The sequence below is a fragment of the Megalobrama amblycephala genome, linkage group LG7 (assembly GCF_018812025.1).
Source record: "Megalobrama amblycephala isolate DHTTF-2021 linkage group LG7, ASM1881202v1, whole genome shotgun sequence".
NCBI lineage: Eukaryota > Metazoa > Chordata > Actinopteri > Cypriniformes > Xenocyprididae > Megalobrama > Megalobrama amblycephala.
The window spans coordinates 27,592,857-27,609,759 of NC_063050.1; the positions used below are offsets into that span (position 1 = coordinate 27,592,857).

A 16,903-nucleotide genomic window follows, 5' to 3' on the forward strand; every position below is an offset into this window, starting at 1 on the left:
ACCATCATCACCACCACTATAAAGCCACCACACTCACACACACTCACTGTCCGGTCTCGTTTGCACTACAGCACATGTATGCTTACCTTAAGGACTCCCAACGACATACTTACCTGCTCCAGCGATCCCCTTCATCTCCTTCGTCTCCTGTTCTCCTCGTGTGCCTACCTGCCTGTGTGTGTGAGTGTCTCCACCGTCTTCCTCCAGTGCATCTCTGCTTCAGCTTCTGCAAGTTTGAAAAGGACAGTATAACATTCCATTCATCTCTCAAGAACCACTTATCTGCTTACTATCACTCAGTGCTCTGCTTATTGTGCAATAAACTCACCTGGTTTGCTTTTACATCTGTCTCCGTGTCTCTGTACGTAACAGAAGACCGGACCATAACATCTTCACAGCATGAGCACCAACGATCCATTTCAAGAGCTCGTGGACGCGCTGCGCCGAGCACTCACACCACAGCCATCATCACCGTCATCCATCAACGCGGCTGCTTCCGCACCCACCATCACCGCTTCTTCCCCAGCATTCACTGCCAGTCCCATGGCCAAACCGGCGCCCTACAGTGGATCGGCGGAGGAATGCAGCGGATTCCTTCTCCAATGCGAACTGGTCCTGGAGATGCAGCCGCACCTCTACACTACCGACACAGCAAAAATAGCATTTATCATTTCGCAACTGCAAGGTAAGGCCCTGCAATGGGCAGATTCCCTGTGGACACAGAAGGGCCCTGTTATCAAGTCTTACTCGGCGTTCGTCTCTCACTTCCGTGAGGTCTTCGGGAAACCTCTGGCGGACTCTTCGACTGGTGAGAAACTCTATAATCTGAAGCAAAGAAATCTATCTGTTAACGATTATGCCTTGCAGTTCCGAACGCTTGCTGCCACCAGCGGATGGAATGAGCAAGCCCTCATCACTACTTTCCGTCAGGGGTTGGAACCCAACGTGCGGCTGCATCTCGCTGCATACGAGGACTCGATGGGACTAGAACGCTTCATCCAACTCGCCATCCGCGTGGGTTCTCGTATGCAGTCGTGTCTCTTAGAGCACCAGGGCCAGTCATCCACCACCAACCTCCTCCGTCGGTCCGAGCCCGTCAGCCCTCCAGAACCAGCCAACGAACCCATGCAAATAGATCATTCACGTCTCACACCGAATGAAAGACAAAGAAGGCTGACCCTAAACCTGTGTTTATACTGTGGATCTCCGGGGCATGTAATCACCACATGCCCAACTCGTCCTCCTCGGCCCGTGGTGAGTGCAATTTTCCCCTCCATTCAGAAGATGAAACCACTCACTACTATTGTAATTCTTACTGCTGCAAATGCCTCTATTCCAGTGGTGGCGCTCCTCGACTCAGGGTCAGCAGGAAATTTCATCTCAGGAACCCTCTGTCGTCAACTCAAGCTCAAGATATCCCCGTCTCCGACTAGCTATCAAATCCACTCCATCACGGGCAAACCCCTGAGCCGTAAGAACATCCGTCATTGTGTGGGACCTCTTCAACTCTGTGTCGGCATTCTGCATACGGAAAATATACATCTGCTGGTTCTGGAGGAATCCACCGCTGACGTGGTTCTAGGGCGCCCGTGGCTGGAACAACACAACCCCACCATCTCTTGGCGCACGGGCGAAGTCCTGAAGTGGGGCGACCACTGCTTCCCAGACTGTTTCCCAGCGCTTCCCGTTCCGAAATCTCCACGCTCCAAGTCTCTCGCCATCAATGCCACGTCCATCGAAAGCCCTGTAGAGAAGCGCTCTGTGGATGTTCCCCCGGACTACGCCCCCTTCAGTGACGTCTTCTGCCCGCAACGCGCCTCCAAGCTTCCTCCACACCGGCCATGGGACTGTGCCATCGATCTGCTACCGGGTGAGCCAGTGCCCAGGGGACGCATCTACCCCCTTTCACAACCGGAGGAGAAGGCCATGGAGGAATACATCAAGGAGGCACTCGAACAAGGTTACATCCGCCCGTCTACTTCCCCTGCTGCTTCAAGCTTCTTTTTTGTGGCTAAGAAGGACGGAGGCTTGAGGCCCTGCATTGATTACCGTGCCCTCAACAAGATCACTGTTAAATTCCGCTACCCACTTCCCCTCGTCCCAGCGGCCCTGGAACATCTCCGCGGTGCCACTGTGTTCACTAAGTTGGACCTCCGCAGCGCGTACAACCTCGTCCGGATACGTGAGGGGGACGAGTGGAAGACCGCCTTTGTCACGCCCACCGGACACTACGAGTATCTCGTCATGCCGTATGGCCTGGTCAACGCCCCCTCCGTATTCCAGGACTTCATACACGAGGTGCTCCGGGAGTTTCTCCACAAGTTCGTGCTGGTATATATTGATGACATCCTCATCTACTCCCGGAGCTTGGCCGAACATCGCCACCACGTTGCGGAGGTCCTCCAACGCTTACGGCAATACCATCTCTTCCTTAAAGCGGAAAAATGCTCCTTCCACCAGCCCTCTGTCCATTTCCTGGGGTATATAATTGATCACAGTGGCATCCGGATGGACGAGGGGAAGGTCTCCGCTATCCAGTCCTGGCCCATTCCATCTACAATCAAAGAACTCCAACGCTTCCTAGGTTTCTCCAACTTCTACCGCCGATTTATCAAGAACTACAGTACTATCGTCAGTCCACTCACCAACCTACTCCGTCATCAGCCCAAGTCTCTGTCCTGGTCCCCACAAGCCACCAACGCCTTCGAGACCCTTAAAAGAGCCTTCACCACCGCTCCCCTCCTCGTCCACCCTAACCCAGATCTCCCTTTCGTTGTGGAAGTGGACGCCTCCACCACCGGAGTGGGAGCGGTCCTTTCACAGCAGCAGGGGACACCAGGTAGACTCCATCCATGCGCCTTCTTCTCCCGCAAGCTCAACCCGGCGGAGGTCAACTATGACATCGGTGACCGCGAACTCCTGGCCGTCAAACTTGCCCTTGAGGAGTGGAGGCATTGGTTGGAGGGGGCTACTCATCCCTTTCAAGTTCTCACTGATCATAAGAACCTAGAATATCTGAAAGCTGCCAAAAGGCTCAACCCTCGTCAAGCTCGCTGGGCCATGTTCTTCTCAAGGTTCAACTTCTCAATCTCTTATCGCCCTGGTTCCAAGAATACCAAGGCTGACGCCTTGTCTCGTCTCTACTCCCCTGAAGAAAAGCCTGAAGTTCCTGAAACAATTCTACCGGAGTCCATCTTCGTAAACCCGATCCAGTGGTCCGAGGAAACCATGCCCTCCTCCAATGCCTCCACACGCACTCCGCCGGGTTGCCCCCAAGGCTTGCAATACGTCACACGGGCACGTCGCACTCCACTTCTGCACAGCACCCACTCTTCACTTGGCACTGGCCACCCGGGGGCCAATGAGACCCTCTCGTTGCTCAAACAACGCTTCTGGTGGCCCAACATGGCCAACGATGTCAGGAGGTACGTGCAGGGCTGCAGGGAGTGCGCCATTTCAAAGAGCCCACGCCATCTTCCCACCGGCAAGCTTCTTCCTCTGCCCGTTCCTGAGAGACCCTGGTCACACCTGGGAGTGGACTTCGTCACTGACCTCCCTGTGTCTGACGGTCACACATGCATCCTGGTGGTAGTAGACCGCTTCTCAAAGTCCTGCCGTCTGATACCCCTGGAGGGTCTACCTACCGCCATGGCCACAGCTGAGTTGATGTTTAACCATGTGTTTCGCTATTACGGAATTCCTGAAGACATAGTCTCCGACAGAGGACCCCAATTCGTCTCTCACGTTTGGAAAGCCTTCTTCTCCCTCCTGGGTGTGACCGTCAGCCTGTCATCTGGGTACCACCCTCAGTCGAACGGCCAGACGGAACGGAAGATTCAGGAAATAGGCCGCTTCCTGCGTACCTTCTGTCACGGCCACCAGAACTCCTGGAACCAGTACCTGGGTTGGGCCGAGTACGCACAGAACTCCCTCCGCCAAGCCACAACTGGACTAACACCCTTCCAGTGCGTACTCGGCTACCAACCCCCACTGTTCCCCTGGGATGGGGAACCCTCCAACGTCCCTGCAGTCGACTACTGGTTCCGGGAGAGCGAGAGGGTTTGGGACTCAGCTCACCACCAACTGCAGAGAGCCCTGCGCAGACGCAAGATGGCAGCCGACCTTCGGCGCTCCGACGCTCCAGTATACCAACCGGGGCAGAAGGTCTGGCTGTCCACCAGGGACATCAGGATGCGTCTGCCCTGCAAGAAGCTGAGTCCCCGCTTCATTGGCCCGTTCACCATCCTTCGGCAGATCAACCCCGTCACCTACCGACTCCAACTCCCTCCACAGTACAGTAGGATTCACCCCACATTTCATGTATCACTGCTGAAACCTCACCACCCTTCTGTTGTTCCCTCCACAGAACCTGACGTGACAGCCGCCGAGCCCCCCTTTCACTCATCCTGGAGGACGGCACAGCTTACGTGGTTCGAGAGATCCTGGACTCCCGGCGCCGTGGTGGTCGACTCGAGTACCTCGTCGACTGGGAAGGCTATGGCCCCGAGGAACGCTCATGGGTCCCCAAGAATGATATCCTTGATCCTATTCTGTTACAGACCTTCCACACCAACCACCCAGACAGACCTGCTCCACGCCCCAGAGGAAGACCACCACGACGTCGGGGTCCGCGGCCCTCAGGAGCGGGCCGTGGGAGGGGGGGTACTGTCACAGACACGTCAGGTTCCACCTCACTTCCTTACCCTCGCACTCAATCACCAGCATACTAATCACCGCCACCTGAAGATCATCAGCACCATCATCACCACCACTATAAAGCCACCACACTCACACACACTCACTGTCCGGTCTCGTTTGCACTACAGCACATGTATGCTTACCTTAAGGACTCCCAACGACATACTTACCTGCTCCAGCGATCCCCTTCATCTCCTTCGTCTCCTGTTCTCCTCGTGTGCCTACCTGCCTGTGTGTGTGAGTGTCTCCACCGTCTTCCTCCAGTGCATCTCTGCTTCAGCTTCTGCAAGTTTGAAAAGGACAGTATAACATTCCATTCATCTCTCAAGAACCACTTATCTGCTTACTATCACTCAGTGCTCTGCTTATTGTGCAATAAACTCACCTGGTTTGCTTTTACATCTGTCTCCGTGTCTCTGTACGTAACAACTATTACACAGACAAAAAAAAACAAGACAAAAAAAAAAGCCAGAAATAGTATGTTCATTATCAACTGTCTTGTTTATGTCCCATTTTAGATGCTTAAATGTATAATAATGTATTTAGGTGAAGCAAAGTTAAAGTTAAAAGAGAAAGTAAGATTCTTGGACCATGTTGTTGGTATACAGGATGTTAAAAATACAGAAATGTCTTGCAGAAAAGGCTGCTAAAGTAAGAGCACTTTGGCCTGTTGGTATAACGGATGCTTCGTCTACTGTGCACAGATGTCACCGTCAGTGGATGCTCTTACTCAAAAAGGACATAAACTCAAACAAAAACCAACAGAGAGATGCCCGTCCAACCATGATAGACAGTTTTGTGTTATTGTCTGATCCACTTGACAAGGGCCTTAAATGAAAGCGTTCTTGAAACACCAAATGGTGCTCCTTGGACACATCTTCATTCTTTTTTTCTAGGCCTATTTGTGGTGTGTTTGGTTATATGATTTGCCATTGCAAATATAATTTTTTTACGATCTTTAACGTTACTTAATTTTATTGGGCCTCATTTGTGAAGCTTTTGTAAATATATGAGTAAATTCGGAGTAATTTGGACATTATACAGACCTTCCAGAAAACTCTCCCCCGGATTCACAAATGCTTCGTAAACATCAGATTTGATGCTTAAACTTGTGTATGTTAATACATTTCAATCATTTATAAATAGGGTGAGTGTGCATCATGACAAACAGGACATTTGGACAGCATTTCTCATAAAAAAGTGGATGAGTATTCATACACAGCGCAGATCATAATCAGTGAGCATGTTTTTAAATAAAAATTTTAAATCTTTTTTTTTTTTTCCTTTGTTTACTTCCTCTTTTTTTTTCACAGCTCTTACTAGCCTACATCTGTTACATTTAGTCCTCGTTGGCATGATTGTGTTCACCTGTTCCTCATGTGCTCTGCTCCTTTTATATTGTGCTCCTTTCCCTCATGTTTTCGCATGTGTGTGAAGATTTCTTGCTTGTCAGTCAGTGCTACATTTAGTTTACTCTGTCAGTTCTAGCTTTGTATTTATTTTCTTTTGCTTTTCTTTTTTTTCTGGTTTTATTTTGTTCCTGTTGTTTTGCTCTAGTTCTCCCAAGCCTTATTTTTGGTTTCTCTCTTGTTCTTGATTTGATTGCTAACTAATCTTTTATTTCTTTTCGGTAACGCTTTAGATTACAGCCCGGAAAGTACTGCGTAATTACAACGAATTTACAGCATAACTTTAAATAATTATAGTGTAACTATACAGTAAGTATGTGTAAGTATAGGGGAACAATATGTAAAGTATTGGGGATAAAGGGGTAACAACCAGGAAAATAACAAATTATTTATACTGTAAATATTTTATAACTAAGGGGTACATATGACATATAACTAAGGGGTAAGTATGACATTACAGGCCGTAAATTAAAGTGGAGCTTGTTACCCTCTTATTTCATGTAGTTACAGGGTAAGTAATTAATAAAATGCAAACAATCTGATATCACTGACTCCGAAACCTTTATTTGAAAAACAACTTCATTAAAAACAGGTCTACAACACTTATTATTAATTTTTTTAAATCAATTTTTCATTTCAAACTCTAAAGAGAGTTTCCTGACAGAAAGTAACAAGTTTTGTCCGTTTTTTTGGTTGTTGTTGTTTCTCGCTTGGCTTCCTCCTGCTCTTGTTTCTCAGCTGATGAATCTTAAGAAGGAATCTCATTGCTGTTCTGTATTATAAGAAAATACAGTAACGTTACACCCCGAAATTTTCTCATGGTTTAGGCTATTCATCTTTTCGCTTCCGACCAACTGTCACCAGCGCCTGCATGAGAGTCGACTTTGCGTTTGATAGGGATGGGCGGATCGATCCTAAAGTATCGATACTTTCGATACTGGCTTTGTATCAAAAAGATCGATTCTCAAATAGAAGTATCGATCCTATCTATTTTTTTTTTTTTTTTTTTGTGATTATGGTATATTTAATAATAGTAATACGCCGTATATTATTGCAATATTTACTTAAATAGGAACGGCAATGGGAACATCTTCTTCCGCTGTATCTCCGCTTGTCGAGACAATATTCGCTCACGCTCACTCTGTCAAAGACAAGCAAGCACGCACAGCGCAGGATTTTAAAGGGAGTCGAGTGCGTGGCTGCAGTCATGACTGAAAGAAAAAGAAGTTTAATCTGGAGTTATTACACTCCAGTTAAGAATGACGAAGCTTCGTGTGACGTTTGTCAAAAAACAATACGCCACACTTTTTTCAAAAGCAAGAGATTTTGACCAGTCAAAGAAAAACAGGCTGAAGGGGAGAATGTCAACATTCACTTTGTTTCATCTCAAAAGCATATAAAGGGAAGAAATGTAGAAACATTATGTGGCAATTATTGAGAAAAGGTTTGTGAGACACATTTACATTTTTGTTATATTTGTTATATTTTGTTGAGAGTATTTTGTTGAGAGTAATTATTATTTATTTTGTCCAAGCCCGTAATGTCGTACTTACCCTGTAACTACATGAAATAAGAGAGTAACAAGCTCCACTTTAATTTACGGCCCGTAATGTCGTACTTACCCTGTAACTACATGAAATAAGAGAGTAACAAGCTCCACTTTAATTTACGGCTCGTAATGTCATATTTACCCTGTAACTACATGAAATAAGAGAGTAACAAGCTCCACTTTAATTTACGGCTCGTAATGTCATATTTACCCTGTAACAACATGAAATAAGAGGGTAACAAGCTCCACTTTAATTTACGGCCTGTAATGTCATATTTACCCTGTAACTACATGAAATAAGAGAGTAACAAGCTCCACTTTAATTTACAGCCCGTAATGTCATACTTACCCCTTAGTTATATGTCATACGTACCCCTTAGTTATAAAATATTTACAGTATAAATAATTTGTTATTTTCCTGGTTGTTACCCCTTTATCCCCAATACTTTACATATTGTTCCCCTATACTTACACATACTTACTGTATAGTTACACTATAATTATTGAAAGTTATGCTGTAAATTTGTTGTAATTACGCAGTACTTTCCGGGCTGTAATCTAAAGCGTAACCCAGTTTCTCTCTAGTTCCCTGCAAGGTTGCACTCATTTTATTTCTTTTTGTTTGCAAGTTCCCTTTACTTATTTTCAGTATTTTTTGGTTATTTGTCTGCCTGTCTATCTAGTTCCAGTTATTTAGTTTCTTTATTTTTTCCCTCTAGTCTTAATTGTCAGTTTTATTTTGCTTTTTTTTGGTACTTAAATTTGGTAATTTTTAGTACTTTTTCAGTTGAATCAGTTAATTCAATAGCAAACAATGCAAGATACATGTTTCAAATCACCCTTGTTGCTGAAATAAAGAAAGTAATGCAGGCTACATTATGCCACATTAGAAAATAGAAAATACACTTACATTATCTAACTTATATATCGAGGGCTTGGAACCAGAGGGGCGTAAGTGGCATTTTGGGCGAAAATGAGTTCTATATATCAAATTAAAGGTCTTGATGAGCTCTATCTACTTGTGCCAAAAAGACGCATCAGAAATCAACCTGTATTGAATAAAGCAACAAAACAACAAAGACCTAACACAAAAGTTTGAGCATTGTTTGGAGCCAGAGGGGCGTATGTCCACTTACGCCCTTCTGGCTCTAAAAAATACATGTATGGCCTACACATTGTTTGGAGCCAGAAGGGCGCAAGTCCACTTACGCCCTTCTAGCTCTGAACAATACAAGAGCCTACAGTATTTTTCAGAGCCAGAAGGGCGTAAGTGGGTGGTATTAATACATACTGTATGTAAATCATAAAGGGACAGAGCCGAATGAGGTGAGGGAGAGAGATCGGCTTAAGGGAAACATGGAGACAGCACATGATGGAGAAAGTGAGTTCTGACTTGCACTTTTTGAACATTAAGCATAACCTAATTTAACCCTTAATCATTCAGTTCATGTAGGATAATGGTATGTTATCTGTTATCAAGAATCTGTTGCAGGCCCAGGCTCAGTAGGCCTATATATATTATATATATATATATATATATATATATATATATATATATATATATATATATATATCAATCATATTTTATAAACAGTAGTACCAATATAGGATAATGGTAAATATTAATGATTAATTGTTTAGGGACACAACCACATGAGATGAGGGAGAGAGATGAGGAGATTGGAGAGAGAGACACGAACATGGAAACAGCACAAGATGGAGGGAGAGAGACAGACAGGGCGAGAGATCATGCAATTGATGAGGGACACACAGAGACAGACTGCACAATGAATCTCTTATTTACATCGTGTCTATACTTTGTGAATAATGAGCAGATTCGCGAGTGTGCAGAACTCTTTGAAGCTTGAACAAAAACTCCGGCGTTTTGACCGGTGAATGGATTCCGACTAAAAAATACCCGATTGGCCATTGCGTTCAAAAGATCAACTAACATGTCTGTGATTGGCTACATTGCCCAACGCTGCAAAAACACGTTGGCGGTGTCCGAAATCGCCCCCCAAATAAGGACAGCACTATTTGAGGGGACAGTAATTTGTAGTGGTGTCTGAAACCATAGTGGATGTTATTCAATCCCATAATGCACTGCAATAACGAGTGCTGATTATAATGGGTTCTATTGTCTTTTGACACCTTGCATCGCGCCGCTCACGTTCGGGGAAGCACAGGTGGACCTGTTCGCTTCTCGGGAATCCGCCCATTGCCAGTTGTTTTATTCGCTGACCGAGGGGACCCTCGGCACAGATGCACTGGCACACAGCTGGCCCCGGGGCCTACACAAATATGCGTTTCCCCCAGTGAGCCTCCTTGCACAGACACTGTGCAAGGTCAGGGAGGACGAGGAGCAGGTCTTGCTAGTTGCGCCATACTGGCCCAACCGGACCTGGTTCCCGGAACTCATGCTCCTCGCGACAGCCCATCCCTGGCGCATCCCCCTGAGGAAGGACCTCCTTTCTCAGGGGCAGGGCACCATATGGCACCCGCGTCCCGATCTGTGGAACCTCCACGTGTGGTTCCTGGACGGGACGCGGCAGACTTGAGTGGCCTACCGTCCGCGGTAGTTGACACCATCACTTCGGCTAGAGCCCCCTCTACGAGGCGCGCCTATGCCATGAAGTGGAGTCTGTTCGTTGAGTGGTGTTCCTACCGCCGGGAGGACCCCCTGGAAATGCCCGGTCAGTGTTGTGCTTTCCTTCCTTCAAGAGGGTTTGGAACGGAGGCTGTCCCCTTCCACCCTGAAGGTCTATGTGGCCGCCATCGCAGCGCATCACGATGTGCTTGATGGCAAGTCTCTAGGAAAGCACGACCTGGTCATCAGGTTCCTCAGAGGCGCCAGGAGGTTAAATTCCCCTAGGCCCCGCCTCATCCCCTCCTGGGACCTCTCTGTTGCCCTCTCGGGCCTCCGGAGAGCTCCCTTCGAGCCCCTTGAGTCAGCTGAGCTGAAACATCTGTCTCTCAAGACAGTGCTCCTGACCGCGCTCACCTCCTTCAAGAGGGTTGGGGACCTGCAAGCATTTTCGGTCAACGATTCGTGCCTGGAATTCGGGCCGGACTACTCTCACGTGATCTTGAGACCCCGGCCTGGATACGTGCCCAAGGTTCCCACCACTCCCTTCCAGGACCAGGTGGTGAACCTGCAAGCACTGGCCCCGGAGGAGGCAGACCCGCTCGTGCTCTGCGCGTTTACATGGACCGCACGCAGAGCTTCAGAAGCTCTGAGCAGCTCTTTGTCTGTTTTGGAGGTCAGCAGAAGGGAAAGGCTGTCTCCAAACAGAGGTTGCCCCACTGGAAAGTGGATGCCATTGCCTTGGCGTACCAGTCCCAAGGCGAGCCGTGCCCCCTCGGGTTGCGAGCTCACTCCACTCGGGGTGTTGCTTCTTCCTGGGCGTTGGCGCACGGCGCCTCTGTTGCAGACATTTGCAGAGCTGCAGGCTGGGCGACACCGAACACATTCGCGAGGTTCTATAATCTCAGAGTGGAACCGGTGTCCACCCGTGTGCTTTCTACTCGTAGATAGCCATGGGTGTTCGCTTGCTGTGCCATTTCCCTCGGGAGAGGGAATGCGAGCACTTTTTCCGCTCCTCAGTTCAGTTCCCCGTACCGGCGAACCCTGTGGAGTTCCTCCTGCATCCTGCGGCAGCCAGACGCGGCGGAGGCATCCGGCGCTAGGTCCAGTACTCGTGTGTATGCCCACTTGGTCTGCCCTTGTACTGGGCTAGATGCCCATATGCTGTGATTCCCCTCGGGTAATCCCATATGGGTTCGTCCACGGTAAGGTTTCCCTGACGGTAAACCCGTGTCTTTCCCTGGGCGGCTTCGTTTTGCCCTGTCTCTGATTGCTAGTCGTTCCTCCCGGAAGGTAGGACCTACATCAGAGATCTTCCATATGCATTACTGTTCTCAGACCAGTCCATATGTGTCTTCCACACATTACCTCCCTTCGGGCAGGGTGTGGTCTCCGTAGCTTTCCCCTCCTCGGGGAACGCTTTCCTGGCGTTTTTGTCGTTGCTGAAAAACGTGGGACTGAGTTCCGAAGCACTCTTCCCCGTGGGTAAGGAACAGCAGCTTCGATCTCTCCACTGTAATGTCCTGTCCTCTCCATCCCACTGGTATGGAAGACATTCCTGGGCTTACTCTGGGCGCTGGAGGGTTGCGAGTATGGGCCGCACTTGCATTGGCACGCCTCAGCCTGCCAGCATCTGCCTCCCTAACACTCGTAACGTGGTTCAGTTCCTATGGCGCTTTCCACGGGACCCCATTACGTCAGTATCGACGTAACGTCGAACGTGACTGACTGAATGGAAACGTCTAGTTTACTAGTGTAACCCCCGTTCCCAGAAGGAGGGAACGGAGACGTTACGTTCCCCTGCCATAGCTTTGAGTCACCGCTGAGCGGCCAGATATCTATCTCGGCTCTTCAGCAAAAATATGAATGAAGGTGAGTATGCCGGCCCTATTTATACCCGGATGCCGGGGGAGGGGCCCGGCATGTAAATCTCACAGGCCAATTCCCATTGGCTTGTTTTGTATCCTTGGAGGTGATTGGGCTCCCTAGCGAGACCCCATTACGTCAGTATCGACGTAACGTCTCCGTTCCCTCCTTCTGGGAACGGGGGTTACACTAGTAACCTAGACGTTCTATAACACTCTGACAGTGGGCAGTGAGTGAACTTTTTAGTTCAACTAAAGTGAACTAAAAAGTGAAATGTGTAATAAACAAGAGAAATTAAACTGTTTGAAATTAAATGTTAAACTGTTTGACATGAATGTGAACTCATAAATGAGAACTGAAATTAAATGGTTAGAAATGAAATGTTAAACAGTTTGAAATGATGAAATTGAATGACTATGTATACAGTATTTTAAATAAAATGAAAAGTTATGAAGTTAGAGTGTTTTTAACCAATGTTTTTACCAATCATTTCTGCATTGATCAGCAGATACGCCCTATTTTTCTTTAGAAGAATTGGAAATGTTTGGTGCCAAAAAGGCGTATTTGATGTTCTTGCCATATTTTCAAGATTTTGCAAGGTTTTATAATATGTTCATTGTGTTAATATGCCATAATATGTTCACTTAAGAACTTACTCGTATAAGTATGTATGTGGTTGCAATGTTGTGGTTGAAGGTTAATAAATACAGTTGATTGAAGTGTGGTCAAAATTTTGTTTTGGCTCTCCTGTAAAGTTTGTCAAATGCCACTTACGCCCCTCTGGTTCCAAGCCCTCGATATCATAATATCCATAATGTTTGTAATAGCATCTATTCAGTGTGTTATCAAAAGGTGTAAAGTATGACAGTCATAAGGTTTTGTGCAAACAGTTTGCTGCCAATACAGTTCTCACTGTGCCATATGAATGAATCTATACTGTACTTGAACTTTATAGATGAAAGGTGAGTTACAGTATGGCATAATGTAATGCAAAATGCTGTAATTGATGCCATCTGTCTCTCTTCTTCTGATGCATCTCTGATCAGTATGATGTTACACAGTCATTACCTGCTTCCTCTCCCTTATACTCTATCCTGCTTTATGTTCACAAATTGCAAATCTCTCTCTCTCTCTCTCTCTCTCTCTCTCACACACACACACACACACACACACACACACACACATTGAACATAGTGGTCATCTAAGATACAGTAAATCACTTCATTACAAGAATTCATTACATTTGGTTATCCATATTGGAAATTGCAAACAAGAAGCTATGTCTATAGAATCAATATCTATAGAAATCTATAGATGTACCAAATGATTAATTGATTAACTTAAGTTCAGTTGGATTAAATAATAGACAAATGTATTAAACTGAACGAAAAGAGATGCAAATGAAAAGTTTGATAGAAATAGCATTATGAAAGCCAGTTACTGTGAATGAAACATTTGATGAAACATTTATTTTGTGTAGTGAAAAGGATACTTTGTGATTTTGTGTATTGTACTAACACAATTGAAAATATGCTGAAATGTTCGAAAAAAAAGTGAACTTTTGATGATCTTTTGTGATATTAGTACTAAGAGTTTTGAAAATTTTAAGCTTGCTTGTGAAAATTGCGCCAAAGCAATTAAAAAAACGAATAAATATCACTTCCTGTTCATTCTGCGTCTGGGTCCTCCTCAGAATCCTGACAAAAGCAATCTTTTCCTTTACAAAACTCTTATATATAGTTATTAATCAGACAAACAATAAATCAAATAAACTGATCATTTTAATTGCAAAAGTTCTTTATTATTTTAAGGAAGTTTTTTTTTTTTTTTTTTTAGTTTTTGTTGATGCAGAGAAAATCATTTTAAGTTTAATGGGATGATACTCAGATAAAACTGCTCCATCTACTCCAGGTCTTTTTCCAACATGTAATGTCGATTGAAGGCACAGATGTAGCTTTTCTTGACACTACAAGAGTCGTCATTCCACCTGCCAACCTCTGAAAATGTGAGGGACAGTGAAATGAAGAGATTATTGTACCTTCATCTATCATTATGTTTTACCAAACATCTAATTGTCCTCACAGCATCAATATCACTATAATAAATCATTTAGCCAAACATCAAGTTAAAATGTATTGTTATTGTAATATAACCCATTAGTTTTTTTTAGTTTTTTAGCCAATTCCATCTGTACTTCCATCTTTACCTTTCCAGTTCATCTCCACGCATTCCTCCGTGGCGGTGTACATGTGGTTGGGCTCACCACGTGTCCAAACTTGATAATCCCAGAAGGATCCATCAAGCCAAAAAAATTTACCAGACTGAGAGAGTGAGAAAAAAGGTTTTTTTAAAAAAAAAAAAAAAAAAGAAAAACTAAAGAAAGAAAGAAAGTCAGAAGGTGTTGAGTAATGAGAAACTACAGTGGATGCATGTCAATGAAAAACAGACAATATAACAACTCAATCATTTCTCTTTGCTCTCCACGTTTGTGAATCTCTTCACACTTCTGTGTTTTTTTTTTTACCTTAAAGAATTCAAAGCCTCCGAGCCAGAAGCGCAGGTTTTTCGGGTTAAATTTTTTCACAATGCAGAGCAAGTAATTATTCTCCTTGTAACTATGCACTGACACCAGATGAGCACCAGGGGCTTTGGACCTACACTTGAACTGAAAACAGGAAGAACATTTGATGACTACACAATACATTGATTTTATTTTTATTTATTTTTTAATGATGAAGGTAACAATGTGAAGGATAATAGAAATGAAATCTCTTTACTGTAACAATGTAACAACCTTTTTAAAAATACAGAGTGCTGCAACCTACCTCGGCTTGAGTGAAGTTCTGAGGCCAGCTGAAGTATTTGACACAGTAGCGGCCCACTTTGAACCAATCAGTGAAGCCATGCACACCACACGCTTTAGGCATACGGCACCACGAAGTGCCATTCATATCGCTGACATCAAAACCTAAATGGCAGAATGACACCCAGGACAGTTTTAAGCTCTAGGCAATTTAAAAATTTTGTCTGTTTGAAAGATAAACTTGTAATATATTACTTTGTTAATATATCTGTTAATATACTAATGCTGTTAATGTATAATCAAAACAGGTCATATCAGTGAACATAGAAAATACTCTATAAACCTATACTCTTTATGCCAAAAAGGTTCTTTTATATGAGGAGAAATGTCTTAAATGATTGCATAAAACTTTTGTGTTGAACGAAAACACCATGATGGGAACCCCTAAAAGGTTTTATATATGAAGTACATGACAGAACCTTTTCTATATAGAACCTTAAAGGGTAGAATTGGGAAATTTCAACATAAATATATTGTTAAATTAAACATTACCTCTCTCCATTGTTAAGAAGTTGCCACTCCCAAAAAGAAGAGTCAGCAACAGAACAAATCCCGATCCTGATTTCCACTGCGGAAAAAAATGAATAAATAAATAAAAAATAAAATGTATAACAAAGAGTGTTCATTCAAAAATAGTACTTACCATTGCAGTTGCTGCACTTTTGTCTTCTATCTGTCCTCACAGTGACGCATGTCTCACATTATTTTATACTATTCCATTCGTGTTCACAACTCCTCCCCTTCTCTCAATCCTCAGTCTTCAGGTTTTTTATTCATCACTCAGGAAACAGTGTCTGAATAACTAATCAATTTAAAGTGCATTGCTACAAAAGTAACATTAATACTTGCATTACATCTTAATTACATCTGTTAATCCTTTACAATATTAGTATTATCTGTTATGTAAACTATAATGATTAATTTAAAACTAGCACAATCAAGAGATGCAGAAGTTGGCTCAAAATAGGGGCACAATACTGTGTTAATATGAGGGAATTTTCCATTATAATTTTCAGTTTTTTGTACCTGTATTTTGAATTACACATTGTGTTGTTTTAGGATTAAAGGAAATGTCCCTAAACGGATAATGTCCTGACAGAATATTATCAGTACCTTTTTCCATTTTTACAGTTTGCAGAGATATGCATACAGACTGACATATGCATACAAATGTCAATGGATAACCATAATGCAACAAATGAGAAGATAGAATAAATGTCCCAATGGATTTGAACACAATTACTTGTACTATTTCCTCCAAGACTTGCTAAAGTCTTGCTAAGGCTATCATTCCCTCTGCACTCTTCTCATTGCAATCTTTTGACAAAAGTTGTTTTGCATTAATGGTTCAAACCAAACAAGACATAATATTGCAACTTATTCTACACGTCCATGACTCTTCTGCTGAAATATTTCACTTATAACCCATATTGGCCTTGTGCTTGCTTGTTTATTTTTGTAGACAGTACATTTGTCTGGTAAATGACAAGCATCTGAAAGGCTGCACACTCACACACACTAGACAATAAAACCGCTAGATCTTGATACTGATACAGTTGTGATCTCTCACCTCCACTTGGCACTGCCAGCCAAAGTTGCTGCAGCTCACAGTCTGAGTGGCTTTGTCATCCGACCATAAAAACACCACGACTCATTTGAGATGGATAGGAATTCAGTTCATCAAATTGCTTGATAAATTTGCAAAATAATTACATTCATTATTTGTAATTTCTTAAACATTTGGGTGTTGCCATCAAATTCACTGCGTTAGACATACTCTCAAGACTCAAGACTCCATTTCATGAAAGGCTCAGAAGGTTTTTTTCTATTAACTTCACCTTTAGCACAATTTATATTTGTCAGCTACTGTATATCACTTTGTATCGCTTGCATTTTCACTACCCCACCTATTTCTCTCACATCACATTCTCAGT

General features: G+C 44.2%; 1 protein-coding gene across 1 annotated transcript; it reads right to left on the reverse strand.

Moving 5' to 3' along the window:
- Window positions 1-13,891: 13,891 nt before the first annotated feature.
- LOC125272215 (lectin-like) lies at window positions 13,892-15,805 on the reverse strand. The gene is made up of 6 exons (XM_048196903.1): window positions 15,613-15,805; window positions 15,462-15,537; window positions 14,932-15,074; window positions 14,631-14,771; window positions 14,313-14,427; window positions 13,892-14,103 (listed from the first exon to the last, which is right to left on the reverse strand). The coding sequence occupies exons 1-6, from the start codon at window positions 15,613-15,615 to the stop codon at window positions 14,009-14,011; spliced, it is 573 nt and encodes a 190-aa protein (XP_048052860.1). The 5' UTR covers window positions 15,616-15,805; the 3' UTR covers window positions 13,892-14,008.
- Window positions 15,806-16,903: the final 1,098 nt, after the last annotated feature.